This window comes from Palaemon carinicauda, chromosome 31 (genome assembly GCF_036898095.1).
Source record: "Palaemon carinicauda isolate YSFRI2023 chromosome 31, ASM3689809v2, whole genome shotgun sequence".
NCBI classification, from domain to species: Eukaryota; Metazoa; Arthropoda; class Malacostraca; order Decapoda; family Palaemonidae; genus Palaemon; species Palaemon carinicauda.
Genome location: NC_090755.1, coordinates 32,617,444 through 32,643,678, shown reverse-complemented (window position 1 = coordinate 32,643,678; position 26,235 = coordinate 32,617,444). Strand labels below are relative to the sequence as shown.

Below are 26,235 nucleotides of genomic sequence, written 5' to 3'. Positions count from 1 at the left end.
TTTCGGGCCAGACAAGTGAAGCCTCGTCTATTGTCTCCACCTCTCATCTCATTCTCGAGCAAGACCCTTCTTCTTCTGAGGACCCAGAAGAACTGGAAGAGGCATTGTCCAACGACAATTTAGAAGAGTAAGATGGGGACCACTCAATCCACAAGTCCCAAGACTCCAACAAAGAAAGGGGAAAGTGAATCGACCTTAGTCAAAGTACTTATGAGCTTCTGAAGAGTTTATGGTCTAGGTGATGTGCTAGGGTCACCACCAAAGAGCATGAAGGCCTGCACTGACCTTATGTGCCGCACTCCTTCCAATGCTAAACCTTGTCTTGAATTCCCTTGGTCTACTTTTTCAAAGGAAGTTCTGGAAAAGGTTGAGGATCAGGTGGCAGGAGGGATAGACTCCCTTAAGTCTGGCAAGTCCACTCGCCTAATCCCTTTCCCTCCTCCAAAACAATAGAAATATTACTCTATAGGATTCTCGGAGCATTGCCATTGCCTATCGATCCTAAGGTAGCTGTCATCCTACCGAGGTGATCTTCGGAGAGGCTGTCCATAAACAAATTGGGTGCCAGGAGAAAATGGATCTTTGGAATGCCTCCCTGAAGACGTCATCACTTTTTTTTTACCAGACGACATTGCAACAGTAACGAAGGACTGGAGAGAGGAGACAGGTCTCGTTGATGCAGAGGGCATTGTCTTCTAGGGCACAACCAAATGCTTTAGGAGAGTCACGGCCATTGAATCAGTCTGTGCAACTTGTGAAGAAAGAGGAATACCAGCTTCATCCCAATTTAAGAAAAAAAAATCCAGTTATTCCCCTCTCGTTAGATCTAGGGATGAAGCTAAGTTAGGGAAAAAGGCAAAGGGAAGTGCCTGCACTAGGATGGTCATTTTCCCTGCCTTACTACCGGTGGGGTGATGCTTACAATGGAATTGGAGGAGGCGGTGATTCTCTGGAGTGGAGGACTAGATGATCCAGGTCCTTTGCTCAGGATACTTCCTGCTGTTTACCCATTATTCCCCTCTTCTGATTCCTCCTCCTTCATCGACCTCATCCTTTAACCGGGGATCGGCAAAACATCTGGCCCTTAGGTAGGAGTTACGAAAGATGTTACAGAAGGACCCGCCCTCAGGAGGTGTACAACTGGTCTCCCGTCTTCTTCAGTTGACTCTTTTTTGTGAAAAAGGCATCTGGAAGTTGTAGACCAGTCATCTACCTCTCAGTTCTGTATGTGTTTGCCCATCAGACCACGATAGAAACTTAGCGGTCTCACAAGAGACAAAGGCAGATATTAGGATCATTGGTTACCTCTCGAAAACTCATAACCTGGAAGGAAGTGAACCTAGAATTGGGGACTGCTGGATTAGGAGTCTATGCAACAGAATCAAGGACGAAGTTGAACAAAACCTTCCTCCATCCCTTTGAATGGCCAATGATGTCATAGAAAAGACCATGCTGATCGCTGCTCCTTTTATCAGAGGCCAAAGCAAGCAAAACGACTGTTTACAGTGTCAGATCACAGTCTGAACCCAGGTTAAGTGGCTGGCTCATAAGGGATTTCTTTCAGGGAATAGAAAACATCCGTCACATTCCATGGAGGTGGTCTCACTTCCGACTGGGGGAAGGCTGGCTCAAAACTTTGTATGAGCATTGAAAATTCTGCTGAAGAGGGAATATCAACTCCTTTCAGCATAAAGACCTGGCTTTAGGACGAACAATAACCTTCACTGCTGACATTAAGCAGAGTTTCTCTCTCAAGAGGTAAAGCAAAAATTTGGCAATCAGGGGTATAGTGGTTCCAAAAACCACAGAAGATGACCCAATTTTCCTGGTATACTGAAGCCGGAGGCCTCTTGAGATATCCAGACATCTATTTTGGCACTGGTTGCAAAACTCCTCCCAGAGTGAGATGCTGGACAATCTCAGAGTGTCAAGTCGTAGGGATCCAGCTGAACTATGAAAGATCCGGGTGTGTGGTTGCTGTAGCAGGTCAGGAAGGAGAGGCAGCTCCCTCAAAAGCTCCGTAAGCAGCAGTTGAAGTTTTGGGTACCATTCTGCCTGCGGCCGTAAATGAGCTATCAACATCAAAAACAGGTTGTTCGAGGACCTCACCCTGTTGAGGACTTCCCTCAGGAGACAGAACATGGGAAATCCATAAACGTCAATGTTGTCCCACTGATGCTGGAAGGCATCCTGTGGGTCCGATATTGGTGAGCAGTTCAGCGGAAGTTTCTGGTTGAGGGACATTCGAAACAGATGTATCATTGGCAAACAACATAAAGTCAATATCATGTTCACCCCTGTTGAAACAATAGGTCTTTAGCTTACATTAGTAATTTGCAAGAAAATTAATATACCTATACCCCTTGGCAAAGCAATAAAACCCTTAGCAGCATATAGGCGATGGACCAAAAAGTTCAAAAGAGGGATAATTTGTAAAACTTTGAAATATCTGCATCAGCGAATGAGACCGCATTCAATTTCCATAATACTTTACCCTTACATCTCACTGATTGCTCAAAGTAAGCAGCATGTAAGTACTAGGCAGCAATTCTATTTTAAAAAATGTTTGATAAGATCGTTACTGTACAATATACTAATCTACTTTTTATTTCATCTACCCTCTATAGGTGTATGATGATACGAATGGCACTAGATGCAAAACTAAATATATACATATCGGATTGCTGGAATACCCTTACTGTAACTGATGCAATTGCATTCATTAAGAAAGCGATGGAAAGGTTGTAGCCGGAAACAATTAATGCCTTCTTGAAGAATCTTTGGTCTGATGCACTTTATAACTTTACCAGTTTCCCAGCCATAGAGGGCCATGGGCAAAAAAATTTAGAAATGGTATGACAGCTTGATGGCAGACATGCTGGATGAAGATATCCAACATACAGTGGAGCATTGGGAAGAATTAACGAATAAGGATTTAGAAGAGCCCCATAAATCATTAACAGAAGAGAATGACAAAGACAAGTCAAGAGCCACCAAATTGGACTTTGGACAAACTTTCCAAGGTCTTTAGAATGTCCTATTAATTAAAAGACAAAATAAAAAAATATGAACACTATTTGGAATGGTCCATAACTATGACTAGTGGAATCCTGAGTGCTCTGCTACCTTTGCAGCAAGCACATGACAAATTGAGAAAGTAAATACACAGATAGGGTTGTGGTAGCTTATTGGAAACTTCCCTGCCTGGCAATCTGTTGGACTGGGGTTCAAGACCCACCCAAGCTTGGTAGTTTATTGTAATGTCTGCAACTTCAACATCCATGTGAGCTAGGGATGGGGTGTTTGGGAGAGCTTATAGCAGCTCTTCTAGGAGAAAGACGCCCTAAAATCAAACCGTGTTCTTTAGTCCTGGGTAGTGCCATAGCCTCTGTACTATGGTCTTCCACTCTTGGGTACACTCGGGCACACTATTCTATCTTATTTCTCTTTCTCTCAGTTTTTTCTTGAAGTTTTTATAACTTATATATGAAAGACTAATTCTAATGTTGTTACTGTTCTTAAAATATTCTAATTGTTCACTACTTATCTTGGAGTTTATTTCCTTTTTTCCTTTCTTCACTGGGCTATTTTCTCTGTTGTAGCCCTTAGGCTTATAACATCCTGCGTTTCCCACTAGGGTTGTAACTTAACTATTAATAATGATAATAATAATAATAATAATAATAATAAGTCTAAGTGCTGAGTCATCAGCAGCCATTACTTGGCTCTCCCTGGTCCCAGCTAGGGTGGAGAGGGGGCTTTGGCACTGAAATGTTAAAATGCGATGTCAATTGTGGTGAATTACCAAGAAATGTATTATATACTCTTCTTTTTAGGGAGCTTTCAATTTTTTTTTAAATTTTGTAATGCACAGGACGGTTTAGAGAAAGAGAACTAAATGGCTGACTACATTCTTAAGCAAGTCTTGAGTAAGCAAATAATGTAGCACTGCTGTACAGTATATTGCTATCTATAGTTCAAAGACTGAATAAAATAGAAAATGGTAGTAGTCGTAAAATATCAGTAAGTTGCTTCCCTTCGTGGTAAGTACCAGAGATATCTATTTGTAAATATTTTATTGGTGTTAAAAAGAACAGGACTGAATTAGAAGCTAGGTCTCTTTTTATGGAACATGTTTCAGAACATATGGAATCAACTTTTATATATACCAATGGCTCCAAGTCTGATGCTGGTGTTGGATTTGGAGTATATAGTAGTTCTTTTACCTGAAGAGGTGCACTTCCTCCAATATCTTCCATATTTACTGCCGAACTATATGGCATACTAACCACTATTGAGAAAATAGCGTTAAAAGAATAGTGCAATTATACCATTTTTAGTAATGCAAGAAGTGTCCTGTAAGCTTTGGAAGGTTTTAATTCCAGTAACCCTTAGTTTTAAAGATTTTATAGTGGCTTTTAATTATTGGCCTGAAAGGTATAACAGTTCGACTTTGCTGGGTTCTGGCACACGTAGGTGTGTCTGGAAATGAAGAGGCATATTTACTGGCAAAGAATGCTGCAGCTGAGTTGCTACCAAGATGAATTTTTACCGGAAATTAATGATTTTATTTATATTAATTGGCAACAGCATTGGGATAGTTTAACTAAAAATAAGATGGGAAAAATTACGAATGTTATATCGCCTTGGAGGTATAACATGATGCCCCGAAAATGTGAGACTACTTTTTGTTGTCTCCGTATTGGTCACACTTGGATGACATGTTTCTGCTGGCTGGCTAACACCAATCATATTGCGACGACTGTTTGATACCCTTGACAGTGAGGCATTTCTTGACTGAATGCCCCACCTATAGCACAAAAAGAAACAGATATCTGTTTGAGACTTGAGGGGAGGATGGGAGGTTCATCCTTGCCAAGATCCTTGTATATGATGTGTCATACAATGCTACTGGTATTTTTAAAATTATTTCAGAAGCAGGTCTTCTGAATGCTATTTAACTTTTATAACATATTTACTTTCCTGGTTTTAATTGAAGATTCTTTTAGCCTTTAATTATGATAAACAATAATGGCGTGAATGACCTTGGATGTCAGGATGCCAGAGCACTTCAAATCATTCATTCATTAATCAGAGATTGCGAGAATGGAACATGCAGGAACAGAAATTATCGATGAGAAGGCAACCTATTGATGATATTGCCACAATTAAGTGGACGATAGGTTCTTTAAAAAAAATTGCTGGAAAAACTGAAAGCAATGGGTACGTCTGAAAAGTATGTTAATCAGATAGACTTATATTTCATACTGAAATATTTTATATACAGGTCAAATCTTGTACTGTATAATAAATTAAAACTGAATTATTGTACCTCTTCTATCACATCCTTCTCTAGAAGGTTTACAATTTCTAGTTGTAAAATCTAGGCTTTTGCTGTATTGGTGAGGGACCCAAGAGGCACTCATCGCAGCAGGTATTCAAATCACAGGATTTCCTGACACAATACACAAGGAGAACGTGGATCATGATATCCCAGTAAAAAATCCCTTGAACACTTCATGCAGTAATTGCTAACAAATTAATGGAAGACATCAGTAATAGGTAAAAATTCTGGAGCTCGGCTGATATAAACCATGATGACAGAGAAACTAAAAGGACAGAGACTTGACACATTAGGACTGGGCTTCTTACACTCTCTGCTAGAATGTTCTATTGCTTTCCTAGGGGCGTTTGTTTATTGAAGGGAAGGAAATTGGAAAAATATTTTTAAAATTTCCTAAATCTTACATGCTAATGTTGTTCAAACCAAGCGTCTAGAGAAGCCGCAATATGAACATCAGGTGGATATACAAATATTTTCTTTATTAAAAAAAATAAAACATTTACTGTAATCAAAATTAACACAAAAATATGGTCTTGAATGTAATGAAAGTTTCTTTACCAAGAATATTTATATAAAAGTTAATAGATGAGAAACTTACCTCTCCTGTTAAGTTATCCAAGAATTTCCTAATATTCTGTATTTCACTGGCAGGTACATGTTTCTTAAGGGCAGCATCAAAGGATGCATGTCTGATTAACATATGGAATAACTGCTTTGCATATTTCCTGTATTGAAGAATTATAGTATATTAAAAAAAAAGATTATTTCAATAAAATTTTTGGGAACCAAACTACATTCTAGTAATCACAAAATTAAAAGTGTTTTCTAAGATTACATGAATTGTAAGTTTGATTCCTATTGATTTTCCTTTTTCAAAAGAAAATGCTTGGAGAATATCAAAAGAAAACATACAGCTAAGCTTTCAATTGTACTTTAGTTACCTTATGCATAGATTTTACTCTGTTGATGTTGCGGTAATTGTTTACAACACCACGCTCTCCATTTACTCCAAAATAAGGCAATCCTGCAATTCTCATCTTCTTGCACAGTAATTAGGTGGTTATTTGAATTCTGGGAAAGCAATAATTAGCAAGATATGTTGAGGAAGGGGGAAGGGGTTATAAAAAGAAAGTAGCTTGGTTTCCTCACTAAACGTCTTGGAACTAACGTGTCAACATGGTCAACCAAACAGAATTCGTGATGCCAGCGTACATAAACAGAAGTTCGTGATGCCAGCGTACATTTGATATACTGTATATTCAAAATATACTTAATTAAAAATGGATTAATTACTCAACAGTGTCCATAAATTATGCAATTTACAAGTAGTGACACTTTTGAGTAATCACTCAATTTTTTATTAAGTATATTTTGAATATACAGTATCGCTGGCATTACGAACTTCTGTTTATGTACGCTGGCATCACGAATTCTGTTTGGTTGACTATGTTGACATGTCCATTCCAAGGCGTTTAGTGAGGAAACCGAGCTACTTTCTTTTTATAACCCCTTCCCGCTTCCTCAACATATCTTGCTAATTATTGCTTTCCCAGAATTTAAATAGCCCCTAATTACTGTGCAAGAAGATGAGAACTACAGGATTGCATCATTTTGGAGTAAATGGAGAGCGTGGTGTTGTAAAAAATTACCGATGTTGCAGCATAATCTCAGACATAGTCGTGCATATATATACAGTATTATCAAAAAAGCAACTGAGGTAGTATCATTATGGTACAGGCTGCTGCTTTGAAACTTAAATATTGTCCAATGGAAAACCAACGATTTCACAAACAATGGGTTTTATTGTTGTTTTTTACTATTATACAATGCAACAGTGTAATATAATTAAGCAAATGTCTTTCTGTTTGAGTAGCTTTCAATATCTGTCATATTTTATTAATCTATACTTTACAAAATACCTTATTTTGGTGAAACTTTTTAGGAATGATTTTATTGAAACTATTGGCATTCAAGTTTCTGCGCAAGGTTGATTTTCAAAATTTAGCTTTGATAAAGTCAGCAATACTTCGGAAAGTTTTGATTCTTGTACATATACACACCATCAGTTTTCCAGCAATGGATAGTCCGACACTTCCTTTAATCTGGGGTATGATTATACAAACAAATTGAAACTAGCTGGTTACAGTAGCATTTTTGACATTTGACCTTTTTGAGGATTTTAACAATACAGTACAGATTTATTTAGCTATGGTTTTACTTCCCTAAAAATAAACGATAAACAAGAGCAATCAGAGATTTCTCACCTCCGCCATAGGTTAATGGAATTGTCTATGGCATAAGATCTATCTGTGATGGAATTTTGTTAAAATCCGTAAATTTGTTTTGACGTTATCTTTAAAATAGCGAAAAAGGCAAATCCGGATATAGAATCCGGATAATCTCCAAAATTTAATTGGGTCGTCCATGAGCTAAGATCTATTTGTGGTGAAAATTTCGCCAAAATCTGCCAAGTAGTTTTGACGTTATCTTTAAAAGGGTGAAAATGCAAATTTGGATTTAGAATCCGGATCATCTACAAAATTTCATGGGGTCGTCCATGACCTAAGATTTATCTGTCGAGAAAATTTCGTCAAAATCTGTCTTAGTAGTTTAGACATAATCCTGTCCACGGACTCTCAGAAAAATAAATAAACTAGAATCCTCATCCAGATCATCTCCAAAACATCTATTTGTGGTGAAAATTAAAAATGCAAATCTGGATTTAGAATCCGGACCCAGATCAGCTCCAAAATCCAATGGGGTTGTTCATGACCTACATTACATTCAGTGAAAATTTCATCAAAATCCGTCAAAAGTAGTTTTGACGTATTCTTGTCCATAGACATAGACAAATAAATAGACTCGATCACATAATCTCTTTGGCGGAGGTAAAAATTGCCTAAATCTCCCCTTACACAATATAATATATCAATTCCAAATGAAAACTTGAAAATACATAAACATTCTTTTGAGTTCATGCACAACTCTGCTCAAAGAAAGTTTTTGCATACGTATAGTATTACTGTAATAATGTTTTGCAATATTCAGATAAAAATAACAATAGGCTAACGCAAAAAAATTAACAAGAAACAGTTTGTTCAAAGTAAAATAAAAAATAAATCCCCAAAGACCATTACAATTCGATCTATATAAAGATAATATAGATTTCCATTATCAGAAATAGATTGCAAAGCAAAAGCTTGTAAAGTAGCATATTCCAATACCTATTTATGCAGATCTCTCTCTCTCTCTCTCTCTCTCTCTCTCTCTCTCTCTCTCTCTCAACGAGAGAATGCCTTGATGAAGTCGTTGAGCTTCAGCACGCAATATCATTCCCGTGCTAAAGCTTGGTGACGGGTAAGAGGGTATTCGAACTGGAGATTTTTTTTTCTCAGTTTGACTCTAAATTTCTCTAATCACATTTCTATTACTTATAATTGTTTCATTTTCCTTCATATTTATCAACTGTCTCCAATATCACTGTCTAAATTCTCTTACCAATTTCATTGTCCAGATTTTCTTTTATAGGACATCATATCCGGGATTGGAATTTTTTTCAAAATCAATTGTGGGAGCTGTGGTGGTCTTGCCTACTACCCGATAATGTTTGGACACCTGGGAGTGTTAGCATTTCCATACTGGCACGCGGGATTATTCTCGAACAAAAAACTCGGCCTTCGGATTCCAGGGGTTGGCCGGTTTCTTAGAGATAGGTCTTTCGGCATTCTGTCTGGTTTGCCTAACACTATGATTAAAGTGGGGAAGATTGCATTCTTGTAATGCTTTCAGTCCCATCAAGCAGGTTTTGCATACACTTGAGCCCCTCTAATCATAGTGGTACCATCCCTTTGTGGTAGGGTAGGGAGTGGACATTAGGAAAGCAGATCTTGCAGGTGTCATTGGTGGAGCAATTAATTCTATGAAAGGTTAATGGGGTCTTCTTAAGACAGTCTTATCATTTTCTTCCCCTTATACTTATTTTTTTTTCTATTTTTTTTTCCATAATCATTATTACCTTTTCCCTCCCCATCAATAAATTAATGAGTAAACTTAATGTTCCCCGTAACCCTGGATCAGATGGCGAACCCCAGACACTGACGACCTCTGTTGATTTATCTTAAGAAAATTCTGTTGACGAAAAATAAAAAAAGGCCCCTCTACTAATGTTTCAAAAAAAAAAGTAAGTCGGGTAACACAGAGAAACTTCGAATCCTTCATGTTACCCAAATTCCAATAAATACTGAATTATGATAAGCTATATAAAGCATTTAAAAGGTATGGTGAAATAAAAGAAATAAGAATAAAACTTGAAAGTGAAAAATGGCTTTCATGGATAACTCATGATAATTACGAAGAAGCACTTAATGCAATTTATAATATCAATAATATTAAAATTGATAACTTAAATGTCATGGGTGCCCTTTGTGATAAGATACCAAACGATTTGGATGTTGATTTAACTATGCCTTCCCAGTGAAAGCCAAAACCACCAATGTGGCTTTTTGCCGAGCCTAAAGGGACTACTAGGAATTATTTAAAAAATTTGCAAACTAATTCAGAAAAAGGTAGGAACCATTGCACCAGGTGATACATCCCGCTTTCGAAAAAATAGCTTCCTCATTCGTGCCAAATCATGCACGTAATCAGTAATACTGTCTAACCTCAAGAGAAGCAGTGATGATGATGTGTTTTATATCAGACCCCAACTAAATTTTAGTTACGGAAGAGGAGTAGTCTTCAATAAAGACCTGTATGAATTTACAGAAGAGGAAATACTGGCCATGTGTCCATTAACAGTGTGGAAAGTGCATAAGGTTCCTTGAACGTCAATGATTATCCTTACCTTCCAGGGTGCTGATGTGCCTTTCCAAATCCTTATTGAAAATAAAAGAATTAAAGTTCGACCTTTCAAACAGAAGCCACTGCAATGTTTCAATTGCCTCCAATTTAGACATCCTTCTAAAGTTTGTAAAAATGAAAAAATGTGTAGCCTTTGTTCCAGATCTTACCATGGAGAGTGTATACTTGAGGCCAGGTGTTTGAGCTGCAACTCAAAACATAAATCCAGTGATATGAGCTGCGAGCTTTATAAGTTAGAAGAAGCTGCCCTCAACAAATCCAGTGCAAAACACATAAGTGTGGGACATGCCAAAAGACTACTGAATAAACCAAACAGCTATGCAAAGGCATTAAAATAAAGATGAAATATACTACGGGAGATATCAAACCAACCTAGTAATACCGGTAGTTCGAAGAAAAAAATAAACCATTTAATGATAATCGAGTGTTGCATGATGAGGTCAGCATAATGCCTTCTAAAGCTTTGCCACGGTGTATGAAAACTAGGGCATTGTCCATTTCTGTACAACTTTCATACCCCATAACCAACAATAGTACTAATCTCTCTCAGGCCATTTCCTTGCCTGATTTGATGGAGGTTCCACTCGAAACCAAGTTACCAGCTGCACCTGTAGTGGGGAGGATGCAAAAACCTGGTAGCTCACCCCCTATTTATCGGGAAAGAGAGAGACCTCAATCTCTCTCACCCCCTTCTATAAGATACATTAGAGTTATAACGTCAAATAAATGTGATGTTTTGTCTGTTGATGTTTCTAATCAACCAGAAGACAATTTAAATAAATCTGAAATTCAAGTTAAGGTCCACTATCCCCCTCAACAATTATATCGAAAGGACAAAAAGAAAATCACAAACACAAAACCCAATCCATCATGACCCTCTCTAATAAAACAACCGAGAAATAGTGTTCAATAAAAAACTGCAAGTGAGAAGATTTCATCCGAAGGGTGTTTCAAAAAATAAACCATAGTTTTTCCTCCATTTTGCAATGGAATTGTCAGGGTTTAAAGGCCAAATATGAAGAACTTAAACTCATCATTCATGAGCACTCCCCCACAATTATGTTTACAGGAGAGCAAACTTGATGATATACTCTTTGTCCTCGCGAATGTATTAGTTATAGGCAAGGCCAATATAAAGAGGTCGGGCGGAGAGAAATGCCCGAGGCAAATTAGCGGGCCCCATCTACCCAGACAAGGCCCGGTACCCTTCATTTGCCTAATCAGGCCAAACAAATGCTCTAGGCAATCTTGGTTCAATTTTTGTGTTAAAATATATTCAACACCATAGGTATTTTTTACCATATTGTATAGCCCAATAATTGATTTACTTGAGAGAATAATCCCCTTTTGAAATTTATACAGACTTTTTGTCTTAGGTGACTTTACCCTTAAATTACTCATCACTTTTATTACTTTCTTCAAGGTATTTATGAGAATTTATTTCTACTCCGAAGGCATTTCTTGTGCTCACATCTCCAAACTTATGATTGGAGTTCATAATATCAAACCAGTCATTGATCAGTGAAATAAAATCAGAAGTAACCTAGTTGCTTGACACTATATTATAGTAGCCCCTTATTCCCCAGATATTTTAAAGCATTCGCACACGAAGGTCGTGGTTTGTTTTGACCACCTGGGGGTGATTTGAGGCTCGCTGAGAGAGGTGAGTCACTGTTAATCTCCTCACCGCCTGACCTGCTCTATATTGGCCTTGGTTATAGGACACCATATGGTCACAGAGTAGTGAGCCATAGCAAAAGTCTCATATAAATTCGTCGAGATGTTCCCCAAATATCCTTTTCTATTCGTACACCTCTGCAGGCAGTGGATTTACAGATTGATATAAGGAGAAAATATACAATTTTCTCTCTGCACTTGCCTCCAAATGTTAACATTTTGTATGGTAATTTAGTAAAGGTGATTCAACAACTGCCTCAACCTTTTCTTTTACTTAGAGATTTGAATGGTAGATATTCTTTATGGGGCAATGTTTTAGCAAACACCAAGGGTAATATCATATCATCAATTGTAGAAAATGAGGAGGTCGGACTCCTTCATGCAGGAAAGCCCACACACTTTCGTGTTCAGGCAGGTACTCTGTCATGCACTGACCTTTCAATTGCAACTGCCTTCTCGATTTCGATTGGAGGACATTAAATGATTGGCATACTAGTGATCATGCACCAATCATTAAAAATACCAATAATGGTCAACCTTTACAAAGATTGCCACGATAGAATCTTGACAAGGCGGACTGGGTTAAATTTCATGAGCTAAGTGAAATCGAGGGAAGTGCAGAATAGTTTGGAAGTGTTGATGATGCCATATAATTACTGAATGGAACTCTTCATATAGCAGGAGTCAATTTAATTAAAAAAACACAGGGTTACTCAAACGACGACCAGTCCCATGGTGGTCTTCAGAACTAACTGCCCTGCACAGAGCCACAAGAAGGTCCTTAACTCGACTGCCCAGACGCCGTACTGGGGAGAATTTAATTATTTACAAGAAACGTAGAGCACACTGCCGTCGTGCCATGAAAGAAGCTAGGCGCCAATCTTGGGTATCTTTTGTTTCCTCCACTAACAGTAGAACACTACCATCTTCTGTATGGAGGAAAGTAATAAAGATAGTAGGCAAATTCACCCCAAACCTACCACCAGAGTTGAAGGTGAATAGTCAGCATGTGACTGAAGCAAATGAGGTTAGCAATGCCCTGGCTAATCATTTCTCAAATGTATCATGCAAGTGTGTAGCATCTCCTGGTCACCAGTATAGGAACATTGAAGAAAAGAAAATGTTAAATTTTGCAACAGGAAGGGAAGAGTCAAACAATTCTCCTTTTACTGAAAGAGAGTTTGATTCCGCACTTGCTATGATACAGCCCCTGGACCCAATGGAATTCCATTTGCAATGATTAAACATGTATCTGTTAATACAAAGTTATTTATTTTAAGCATCATTAACAGAATAGGGCATGATTATAGTTATCCAAGAGTTTGGGAACTAGCCATTATTTTAGCCTTTTTAAAACCTGGTATGGATAAGTTTTTAGCAGCAGACTATCGATCGCTTGCATTGACATCTTGTTTATGTAAAATCATGGAGAAAATGGTCAATGCAAGATTGATGTGGTACCTTGAAAAGAAGGTTATTTTATCACCTATCCAGTGTGGATTTAGAAAAATGCACTCAACGACTGATGTGCTGATACGACTCGAGTCCTCTGTTTGTAAAGCCTTTGCTTCCAAACAGCACCATATAAGTCTTTCTTTACCTTGAAAAACCATACAATTCTACATGGAGATATGGGATACTTAACCCCCTTCATAATTTGGGATTACGAAAAGAGCTACCATTGTTCATTCAATCATTTATTTCAAATAGATTTTTTTTCAAGTAAGAGTGGGGGAAGCTCTATCAGAGAGCAAATGTCAAGAAGAAGGAGTTTCCCAGGCTAATATTCTAAATGTAACCCTATTTGCACTGACCATAAATGGGATAGCCTCCGTCATTCCTCAAGATATTCTCTCAACACTACTCATAGATGATTTCTATATCATTTTCTGGAGCTAGAATGGTAATATGAGAGATAACAACTCTCAGTTGACAAAATTATCCAGCGAGCTGATAGGAATGGATTTAAATTTTTGTCAAGTAAAACTGTTGCTCATTTCTGTCATATTTGTGGAGTACATCTAGACCCGGATATATACATGAAAGATCAACATATCCCATGTGTAAGTGAAGGTAGATTTCTAGGGTTGATCTTCACTTGTAGGCTTATATGGGTTCTTAACTTGAAAGCCTTAAAAGCAAAATGTGTTGAGGCTCTGAATCTTTTAAAAGTTTAGTCCCATACATCATGGGGGGCAGACTGCTAAACTATTTTCAAGTTATACAAGGCCTTAATTTTTTTTCCAAAATTAGTTATGGCTGTGATAACTACTCCTCAGACACCACAAGTCGATTAAAAATTTTAGATTCTATTCACCATACTGGAGTTAGATTGGCAACAGGAACATTTAGAACTTCGCCTATTCCAAGCCATCTTGTTGACGCTGGAGATTTACCGTTAGACCTTTACTGAAAGTCTTCTATTATTCAGTATTGGTTTAGGTTGCAATGACTTCCTAATTCTTTAACCTGTCAACCTGCAAGTCTTGTAAGGCACTCAACATACTCTGAGTTACAACCAAAATCCCCTCAACTTTATGGTTTTCGGGCGAAACATTTGATAGACAGTCTTGATATAGTTAGAACTAAGGTGCTTCCATTTAGGTTGTCATCAATGCTTCCAAGGAAATTACCAAAGGTATCTCTTTGTAAATATTTTATTGGAGTTAAAAGAAAATGACTGACTTAGAATCCAGGTCTCTTTTTTATAGAACATGTTGCTGAACATAAGGGATCGACTTTTATAAATACTGATGGCTCCAAACCCGATGCTGGCGTTGGATTTGCAGTATATAGTAATGCTTTTAATTGTAGATGTGCAGTTCCTCTTATAGCTTCCATATTTACTGCCGAACTATATGGCATACCAACCGCTGTTGAAATAAGAGCAGTGGAAGAGGGGGGTAATTTTATTATTTTCACTGATGCAAGGAGTGTCCTTCAAGCTTTAGAAGTTTTTAATTCTAGCAACCCTTTAGTTTTAAAGATAGTAGAATGGCTTCTTATTATTGGACTGAGAGGTATAACAGTTCAATTTTTCTGGGTTCCAGCACATGTAGGTGTGTCTGGAAATGAGAAGGTAGATTTACTGGCAAAGAATGCTGCAGCTGAAATGTGACCAAGAAGGTGTCCAATTCTTTGTGATGATTGTTTACCCAACATTAAGAATTTGATTTCTATTGATTGGCAACAGTACTGGGATAGTTTAATTGAAAAAAGATGCTAGAAATAACGAATTTTATATATCCCTAGAAGTATAACATGAAAGTGGAGACTACTCTTTGCCGTCTTTGCATTGGTCACACTCGCTTGACACATGAATATCTGCTTACTGGCCAATACCCGGCATATTGCGATGACTGTTTGGTACCCTTGACAGTGAGGCATTTGTTGACCGAATAACCCACATATAGTAGTAAAAGAAATAGATATCTGTCCGAGGGGTAAGGCAGATATGGCAGGTTCATCCTTGCCAAGATTCTTGGGCATGATGTGTCCTACCATGGTAGCAGTATTTTAGCTTTATTTCAGAAGCAGGTCTTCTGAAAGCTATTTAACTTTTAAAATGACATCTTTTATTTTATGGTTTTAATTGAATATTCTTTTATTCTTTATTTTTAATAATTGATATCAGGATCAATGACAGATGTCAGTATGCCAGAAAAACTCAAATCTCTCTCTCTCTCTCTCTCTCTCTCTCTCTCTCTCTCTCTCTCTCTCTACATATATATATATATATATATATATATATATATACATATATATGTATATATATACATATATATATGTATATATATATATATATATATATATATATATATATATATATATATATATATACATACATACATATACACACACATTTATATATATATATATATATATATATATATATATATATATATATATATATATATATATATATATATATATATATACTGCCATCCATAAACTTACCATACAGTTGTCTGGCCTTCTTGCATATGGTGTTGGTATCCATTGCAATGTTGTTCTTCCTACAGTCACTTATCCAAAGCCTTATTGCGGGAAGTTACCACCCTTTTCACTGTCTTGTTAAAAGTTACATTTGCTCTCATCCTCATATTCTTTTCATCCTTCTTGAATGTCTTTTGACAAGACGTGTAAATAAGTATGCAAAAGATAATGAACTGTTCCCTAGCTTACAATTTGGCTTTCATAAATGCCTTGGAGAATGTGATGCCTTTCTTACAAATTTCAGTGCTGTGAAAATATCCCTCAATTGTAGTCAGGAAGTTTGTATGTTTGGTCTTGTATTTAGTGCTGCCCTTGACAGCGTTAATCATGAGTTTCTTTTTCTCAAACTCAAACATTTGCGAGTAGGTGGGTCTTTTCTTAGCATCATTATTGAATTTTTAAGTAATAGAACACAAAGAATAGTTGTTGATGAGCACCATACTGATTATAAGAATATAATATCTGGAGTTTTTAGTCTACTTGGCCCATTACTTTTCATACTGTATATGAATGATATGTGGTTTGACCTAGAAAAAAGTTCATTGCATATACAGATGATGATACTCTTTGCCTCAATTCTATCTGAATGCAGCTTGTTGGCTCATCAACATACAGATCTCTGCATTGATATTTTTTCTAACTACAGGTATAAACAACTTTAAAATTTTAGGTGTGATTCTTGATTACAGATTTATTTTTGAAAAAAAATAAAAACAACATTAGTTCTGTTTCTTCTTCAATTGCACAAAAATGGGCTTATTGAAAGTCTTAAGATTTTTCGTGATCAATCTATTGTGATGAAATTTTTTAATTATTTTTTTCTACCTTTTTTTGAGTATTATTCTCCTGACTGGTCCTCAGCTACTGACTCTCATCTTAATTTGTTGGATAGAGATTTGCAGTCTAATAAACTTTTGATTATTCTCTCTTGCACAGTTGTTGAGTTAGTTCTTTATGCATGTTGCGTCAGATTTTTCCTAATTCTGACCATCTTTTGCATTCAGATATTCACAGACTGTGCCATCCTGTACTGTAAGTAGTACTAAGTATGCCGTTAATTCTTACAGTTATGCCTTCTCCATCATAAGACTCAACACTATACAATATTCTAGTGGTTTTATTTCAGCTATGACCAGATTGTGGAATGATCTTCCTAATCAAGCAGTTGAATTGGAGGAACTTCTGAAGTTCAAACTTGCAGCGAATGTTCATATGTTGAATAGGATGAAATGTCTCTTTTCATAGCTTATATATGACATATCTATTTTAATGTGGTTACTCATCTTAAGATATTTTATATCTTTTATTCATTACTTCTCATAAATGACTTCTTTTTCTTTATTTCCATTCCTAACTGAGCTATTCACCCTTATGGATCCCTTGGTCTTATAGCATCCTGCTTTTCCAACTACAGTCATAGCTTATATAAAAATAATAATATTAATATCACGAGCATTATTATTATTATTATTATTATTATTATTATTATTATTATTATTATTATAATTACTAGCCAAGCTACAACACTAGTTGGAAAAGCAAGATGCTATAAGCCCAAGGGCTCCAACAGGGAAAAATAGCCCAGTGAGGAAAGAAATAAGGAAATAAATAAGCGATATAAGAAGTAATGAAAAATTAAAATAAATTTTTTTAAAAAACATTAACAACATTAAAACAGATAATTAATATAAAGACTATAAAAAGACTTATGTCAGCCTGTCCAACAATGAAAAATTTGCTGCAAGTTTGAACTTTTGAAGTACTATTGATTCAACAACCGATTAGGAAGATCATTCCACAACTTGGTCACAGATGGAATAAAACTTCTAGAATACTGTGTAGTATTGAGGATCATGATGGAGAAGGCCTGACTAATAGAGTTGACTGCATGGCTAGTAATACGAACAGGATGGAACTGTCCAGGAAGATCTGAATGTAAAGGATGGTCAGAATTATGAAAAATCTCATGTAACATGCATAAAGAACTAATTGAACGACGGTGCCAAAGACCAATATCTAGATCAGGAATGAGAAATTTAATAGACCCTAAGTTCCTGTCCAACAAATTGAAATGAGAATCAGCAGCTGAAGACCAGAAAGGAGAATAATACTAAAAACAAGGTAGAATTGAAAAATTAAAACACTTCTTCAGAATAGATTGATCACCGAAAATCTTAAAAGATTTTCTAAATAAGCTAATTTTCTGTGCAACTGAAGAAGACACAGACCTAATGTGTTTCTCAAAAGTAAATTTGCTGTCGAGAATCACACCTAAAATTTCAAGTCATACAAAATTAAAGAAACATTATCAATGTTGAGATCCAGATGTTAAGGAGCAACTGTCCTTGACCTACTTATAATCATACTTTGAGTTTTCTTAGGATTCAACTTCATGCCCAATAATTTGCACCATGCACTAATTTCAGCTAGATCTCTATTAAGGGATTCAGCAACCCCAGATCTACATTCTGGAGATCGAATTGATGCAAAGAGAGTAGCATCATCTGCACAAGCAACAAGCTTGTTTTCTAGGCCAAATCACATATCATGTGTATAAAGTATGAAATATAATGGGTCAAGAACACTACCCTGTGGAACACTAGATATTACATTCCTATACTCACTATGGTGCCCACCAACAACAACTCTTTGAGATCTATTGCTTAAAAATTCGATAATAATGCTAAGAAACGACCTATCCACTCCCAACTGTTTGAGTTTGGAAACAAGGGCTTCATGATTAACATGGTTAAAGGCAGCACTAAAATCAAGGCCAATCATACGAACTTCCTGACCACAATCAAGGGTTTTCTGTACAGCGTTGGAGATTGTAAGAAGGGCATCCCATGCTCCAAGGACTTTACGAAAACCAAATTACAAACTAGGGAACAGATGATTACCTTCAGCAAACCTATTAAGACGTTTTGCCAGAAGACGTTCAAAAACTTTAGATAATATGGGATATGGAAATTAGGCGGTAATCAGTTGGACTTGAGCTACCACAAACACATTTACATAGTGGAGTAACATTACCAATTCTCCAACAAGTGCTAAAAGCTCCTCTTTTTGGTAGCTTGTGTAAAAGAAATCTGCAGTCTTTATAAAAAAAAACAAAGGAAAAATACCACTTGGGTCTACATCTCCATAAGCATCAAGGTCCATCAAGAGAGATTTAATTTTACGAGACCAAAAAGCTAAACTAGTTAGTTTAGTCTTAGGAAGTTCGAGTTTCTCATTACTATGTTTACTGCCAAACACATCAGGCAAAAGGGTTGCTTTTTCCTTTGGGCAGTGAATGACTGAGCCATCTGGTTTAAGTAAAGGAGGAACTGTTGCATCTTCACCAAATAGTGTAGATTTAAGGGTAGTCCACCACTTATTTTCCTGGGTTGTACCAGAAAGGGTTTCTTTTAAGGTTAGATTGTATTCCTTTTCAGTTGAAGCATAAACTCTGAGCAAAAGCTCTAAACTGAGTATAGTTATTCCAGGTCAAATCAGATCTTTAACCTTCCAAAGATGATTCCTCCTGCTTCTCCAAATAAGCACGTCTACAATCATTATTGAACCATGGCCTGTCCTTCAATCTGTACCTTAGCACACGAGAAGGGATATGTCTATCAATTATGTTGACTAGATTCTCATTCAAAGGGACAACAGGATCAACACTACTATACAATTGTGACCAATTCAAACCCAAAAGATCATGCAAAATCCCATTCCAGTCTGGTTGAAATTTCATATAAATCTTACACGAGTATGATACATCAGGGAAAGGCTGCTCAGTCTTCACTAGTTAGGAAATCAAGGCATGATCAAATATCCCAACTGGAGAACCAAACTTACTTGTTATAATGCCAGGGGAGTCAGTGTATACGAGGTCCAAGCAGTTACCAGACCTCTGAGTAACTTCACTTATGATTTGCTCACACCCTGATTCAGATGCAAAGTCTAAAGCTCTTAACTCATGGTGATCAGTAGGAGAAACAAAAGTTAACTACTCCCTATGGTGAGCACTGAAATCACTAACAAAGACAAAAGAGACCTTTCTATAATTTTCTTGTATCTTAACCATAATGGTAAGAAGACAATCAAAGATAGAATCATCCATGTCCGGATTCCGGTAGATCGAACACAAATAGAAGTTGTTATGCCTGGTACAAACTTTTATTACCTAAATCTCATCACATCCGCATTCATAGCAGGACTTATGAAAACCAGGGTACTCAGTCCTGATATACACTGCAATTCCCCTGGCCCTAGGGATGGTATCATTTTTAAATTATTGGCTTCTTAAAACCATTTATAAGGAGCTTAGATGAGTACCTCATATTAGAAACCAAAGTTTCTGAGCACAAAAGAATATCATACTTCTGGACGCAACTGTTAGATCTTGAATATTTGAATGAAGACCACGAATATTGCAATATAGTAGACGACATTGACAAAATCTAGGACGTACTGGTCCCGGATTTTGCTCAATGTCTCCTAAGAGCATAAGAAAAATGATAATAAAAAAGATACATCATTCTTAAAAACTAAATTAACAAGAATGATAACAAAAATATAAATAAGGTGATTGATCAAACCCATAGACTATAAAAAAAGTCGGAAAAACTGGTCAACATGGAGGAGCCGATGCACCATGCAAGGCTGAATATCCACCAGGATAGCCACTTCAACTGATGGGAGGACAGTAAGGATGGTTTTGAAAAGAAAAAGAATCAGATAAGGAAAAGTCAACCTTTTAACAAACCACTAGGCATCAATGGCCCTTCTATTAAGTCTGCCCAACACACTATTTAAAAAAAAAAAAAAAAAAAAAAATAAGATAGAATAGTGTGCCCGAGTGTACCCTCAAGCAAGAGAACTCTAACCCAAGACATTGGAAGACCATGGTACAGAGGCTATGGCACTACCCAAGGCAAGAGAATAATGGTTTGATACATTGATGCTATAATGGCAAACTACATCCGCATAGCTTCTCTCATCTTTAAGCATACCGAGGAGTTTTATGGTCTCAGCTATAATAAGCTTCTTCCCATGGCATTTTGGTTTACTGCCAGAAGCCTTAGAACTTGCAGAAAGTTTGCCTAGTATTATAGGGCTTTAAAGAAATTCACAATAATAAAAACAAATGCAAAAAACTACCACACAACTTAGATAAAGATGCAGAGTGCCGTTACATACGTATGGGTAAAACTGAACAGAATAATGTGGTATACTGAAACTGCTGTTGCTTGAGTGATCCTGTGATCATATACCCAATCAGCAAACTGGACACTGAACAGCATGAGTTGATTGATATTGCAACTTGACTGGCTGTGTCCTCAACAATCCAAAAGTGTGCCATGTATGAAATCATCTATGAAAATAGGCAACTCCCTCACACCCCCTTTGTTTCATTTTCCATACTGTTGTGCAATTCTTTGTATCACTTACAGAACACTACCCATTTTCTTTTAAAATATTTTGTTTAATGTGTTATATAATGCGATACTTTACTGCATTTTTATTTATCGATTTACTGTATTAATTTTTAGGTCTAAAATTACTATTTTTGATACAAAAATGATTAAAATCTAAAATAAATACAAATATGAATGGCCGGCAGAAACCTGCAATATATATATTTACATATAATAAAATTAAAAAATTTACAATGTACTGAGGCTCGATGGGTGAAACATATGATAAGGGATTAATGTATTTTTATTTCAGTCAATTGCTGTACAGTATTTTACATTTGATAGTCTAAGTTAAGTTTCTCTCAGTCCACTACTCTAAAAGAAGCAGAATATGAATAACAAGATCTAATTAGGGATTTGGAAGGGCGTTACAGAATGATATTTCATGGTCCAGCAAAATCACTAATTCAGCGAGGCTTGGGTACCAAAGGTGTTGGACTGCTGATGGTGTACTTGCGCTACATAAACTATTGTTTGTTTTAAGTATTCAAATGAAAGTTTTTGGGAAAAAACAAAATTTTGCCTTCTCTCATTTAGGTAAGATCATGAATGTTACAGGAATGAGCCATAATAAAACTTGATACCCATTACATTTTATAATGAAGCACTTGTACTTGCCTTGTCTCTAAACTACCCTCTTGAGCTAGTTTAGTAGCAGCTGGTAAAAGGCGATCTGTGATGTCTTTCTGGCCAGAAAGGATACGGCTAGCACCCAGACGCTCCACCTGATAGGCTAAAAGTCTTGCCGTTGTTGTGCGTACCGCTGGATTTTTATGCCTGAAAAATGTTAGTGAAATTATTGCAACATCCTTTTAAAACCTTATTAGATAAATATTCTTGTACCTCTAAAAACCATTTCCTGAATAATCAATGATGAAAAGATAGTCAACCTAAAAAAGATTTTATAATTTTGCAATAAATCATTGTTTACAATTTTAATATATTAAGTATCATAACGCCTCAGCTACCTGCCGGACCTAAAATACAATAATGAAAAGGGAGTTTCAGTTAGTCTTATAAGAGACTTTTAACCATTTGAGCAACAATGGAAGTATTCTGAGTCCTGCTATTTCTACTCCTTCGGGCCATAAGTTCACAAATTTGGAAGTAATTTGTATTTTTCATAATGATACAAACCTGTAGATATTCATTGGGGAATTAATTTCTGAGAAGCTAAAAGAAGAGCCATTAGACTTTAGGCGAGAGTTAACTACCCACCCGCTAGTTAGCAGTGGGGGTGGGGTTAGTAACTACCCCTCTTACTCACACACCTGGGCTGTGAACCTCACTTTGCTTGAAGGTAAGACTTCAAGGGGGACTGGGGCTAGCGGGCCAATTTGTATAAATAGCTGCAGGTGTGTATCGTTAGGAAAAATACGAATTACTTCCAAATTTTTCATTTGTTCTGTAACTAATTACAAACTAACGCTATTTATAGGTGTTGCCTTATCCATTAGAAGGGCAGAAGTCCTTGCCAATCTGGCTTTTTGGCTTTGCCCTGGGGATTCCCTTATATTTGTTTAGCACATAATAGGTAGAAACCTGACACCTTGGTAAAACCTTGCTATGCATGGTCCACGTGTACATTCGTGATAATAGCAATGTGACTGTCAAGGTAAGACTTCTCCTGAGACATAGTAGTCTTTATAGATTTCCAAGACATATCCGATACCCCCTTCGATAGGGTATGGGGACATAAAAGTATTGACACAATATCAGGTTACACAAGGGAACAATGGTTTACCTGCAATTGGTTGAGGTCAGCTTTGCAGAGGACCTTGGATGCTTATTTCCCTAAGAGAAAGGAAGATGAAGAAAAGAAAGAGCCAGTTATTCTTAATCATTCATTCAGACTAAAACTGGGTAACCGATGCCCTCAACCTACTGCTACTTGTCCATCAATGAGCTTGAGGTGTTAAACCAGTTGTTGTGCAGCCACCACAGGACCAATAGAAAACGTATCGAGTCTCCAGTGGATTGCGTCTTGCAGGAAGTGGGTAGCGAAGGTCATTTGATGCTTTTACACACCCACTGACAAGGTCTGCATCACAGAGTAGTCTTATAAATGCAAGGGCGTATTCCTGCCCTTAACGTTATGAGATCTTGGTCTCTTCTATAAGGAGAAGGATAAGGATTCAATGCTTGGTCCATGACCTTGTGAATCCGAAACAAGAACATGTCCTCGGTGATTCTTCTCTTGACTCCCCCGAGCTGGTGAAGAGTGATGACACTTGGGGCGAGCTCTCATAATTTCCTTGAGGAAGGGCCTCCAGTTTCTCTCTGGCATAGTAACTGTTGACCTGGATTATTGGTCATGCTGCGGAGGACTCCCCGACTGAAGGGTTTGGATTTTGGGATCTGAACTGCCAGAAACAAAGTCGAGCATTACTTGGCCAATCATTGTGAATGAGAGACATTAAGGGCGCCCCATGGGGTTTGCCGACTCTCTTGGCCGAAGCCAACACGAACGAGATACCTGTCACCAAGGACATGTGACCTCTGCTGCCTTGGATGGCCGAAGCCGAAGATCTATCCCGGTATCAGACATTCTCTTTGCAACCTGTTGCGGGAGAGACTCCCTGAGAGAGGAGGAACTGGATAGTCTCCAGGCATGAAGTTGCAGCTAGGATACTGCTTTGTGAAAGATGTTCACGTGGCTGTTAGAGTCTCTGATGGGGTTCTCTCGGGATCTCCGTCGGGAGTTGCAGATGAATCAACATGGCATGACAAGTCTTCTGGGCAAGACGAATCTTGCTAGCGAGACGAGTCCGTTGTCCTGTTCTCGAAGATCAAGGGCGGGGAATGGATGAATCCAATTAACCGTAGGATCTTTCAGGATCTACATTACTAGGTGAGACCAGTCTTCTAAGGAGACAAGACTGCTGATGATGAGGCCTGATCTGAAGGGCAATAGCGGAGAGTGGGCAAACCCAATTCCTGTGGAAGGAATCCCCCGAAGGGGAGAAGACCATCCAGGAAAAGGAAGATTCTTTAGTGGATGGGAAAGGTGGCCACCATTTGCTGCCGCTGCTAGCAATCCTTCCAGCAAGCAGGAAGATTGCTGCATAGTAACTGGTGGAGGATCTACTCCCTCGGCAGGAGAGTGGATGAATACATCTTTTCACTGGAAGAATCCTCAAAGAAGTAAGAAGAAAGTCTTTTCTGCAGACAGGAAAGACACGATCAACATCTACTGCTGTAGTCGGCGATACTCCCCACAACAGAAGGGAGAGTTCCAGCAATTGAAGGCGATCCTCTTGGCTACACTCCCGTTTCCCATCCCCGAGTTTTAGCGCAAGTTGAAGGTTGACATCAGGCGTTGTACAAGAAACGAGCCGTAGCTCAAAACTGAGTTCTCTTTCAAGGGGGTTGTACCCCTTGCCCGCAGGAAGGTTACCCTACTCTATGAGAGGTTTAAGAGCGGTATCGTTCGGACTCTCACCAAAGCCGGGAGACCGAGTGGTAGACCATGCCTCCCTCCCCCCTTTTCTTTGATGCATCTGGAGGGAGAAATCAATTCGGGGACGAACCGAGGATATTGATTCCCTGGATGAGATTCTCCTCTGGCAACTTCCTTATTAGGACAGTCTCTTGCTCGGATCTTGTAGAGAACCAGAGGAAAGGAGATACCTGATGCCAAAGGACCTGGATCAGGCTTTTCCTGAAGAGGTTGGATTTGACAAAGACTGTGCGCAGGCTGATGACCATGTCTATAGATACCCACATTCGATATGACAGTCAGGTCTCTCCTGAGATTACTGCAATTCTCAGATCGTGGTAGACTTGAGATGTCTTGGAGGAGCTCAAGACTGTTAGGATCAGCCAGTCATCCGAAGTCTTTGGAGACAATACCGATCCTGAAGGAAAAGGTTGACCTTAGGGTAAAACCCCCCTAACAACCCTTGGTGCTTAGGTTAACTGAAACACCATTCCCCGACATGACAGGCGGAAGACAGAGATCCCGAGAAGGGGCCTATCATCATCATCATTATTATTATTGTTATTATTATTATTATTATTATTATTATTATTATTATTATTATTATTATTGTTGTTGTTGTTGTTGTTGTTGTTGTTGTTATTTGCTAAGTGAGCTACAACCCTAAATGGAAAAGCAGGATGCTATAAGCCCGAGGGCTCCAACAGGGAAAATAGCACAGTGAGGAAGGAAATAAGGAAACCGGGAGTATACAAGATGCTGTTGTAATCAGTTACGAAACAAACATATTTTGTGTCTGGTAATCACCATTACATATTAATGGAAAGGAAATTTAGTCAGCTATTTAAAAGTAGAATTTGTAATCCTATATCTCAAATGTTTCTGTGCTAAGATAAATTAAGTAAAATGTCCCCCCAAAATTGGGCCTGCGCCTTAAGTACCAAATTGTTTTGATGAGGGATCGAGCCACTTAAAAGGGTTAAATGATATTCATGAAGTTCTTATGTGGCAAAAAAAAGGCAATAACAAAATTTAGTTTCCCATTTCTCACATATTTCCTGTGTTACTTCATCATTATGAAAAGCAATGCGGTAGGTCGAGTAATGCACTTGATCATATGTCCCGATAAGGGGGAAAGAAAAAATTGTAACCTATTACACATCATTGCCTCTTCAATTAGATGTGATTTACATTAAAGAAAATGGGAAGCCAGGCTAGAATTCAGATTATAGTAGGAGAAAGACAAACCACTGACAAACTGTCTAATCAGGGAAGTCTTGACCTAAACTGTGTTATGAAACCACATGACAGTAGGGACTAATTTGTAGCATCCACAGAGAACAGCTGTTGAAAAGATATAACTACGGCACCTCATATTAAGCGAATCAATAGAGTGAAAATCTTTATGTAAATAAACTACCTTTAATTTACTTTACCATTAGGAGGAGAAACAA

General features: G+C 37.6%; 1 protein-coding gene across 3 annotated transcripts in view; it reads right to left on the bottom strand.

Moving 5' to 3' along the window:
- The window catches only part of LOC137624386 (TOG array regulator of axonemal microtubules protein 1), a 674,340-nt gene that overhangs the window by 7,672 nt on the left and 640,433 nt on the right, over positions 1-26,235 (bottom strand). For all 3 annotated transcript variants that reach the window (XM_068355115.1, XM_068355116.1, XM_068355117.1), the window contains 2 exons: positions 21,961-22,119; positions 5,943-6,069 (listed from right to left, as the gene is read on the bottom strand). In XM_068355115.1, coding sequence (XP_068211216.1) covers positions 5,943-6,069; positions 21,961-22,119 — 286 coding nt within the window. The remainder of the gene's footprint in view (positions 1-5,942; positions 6,070-21,960; positions 22,120-26,235) is intronic.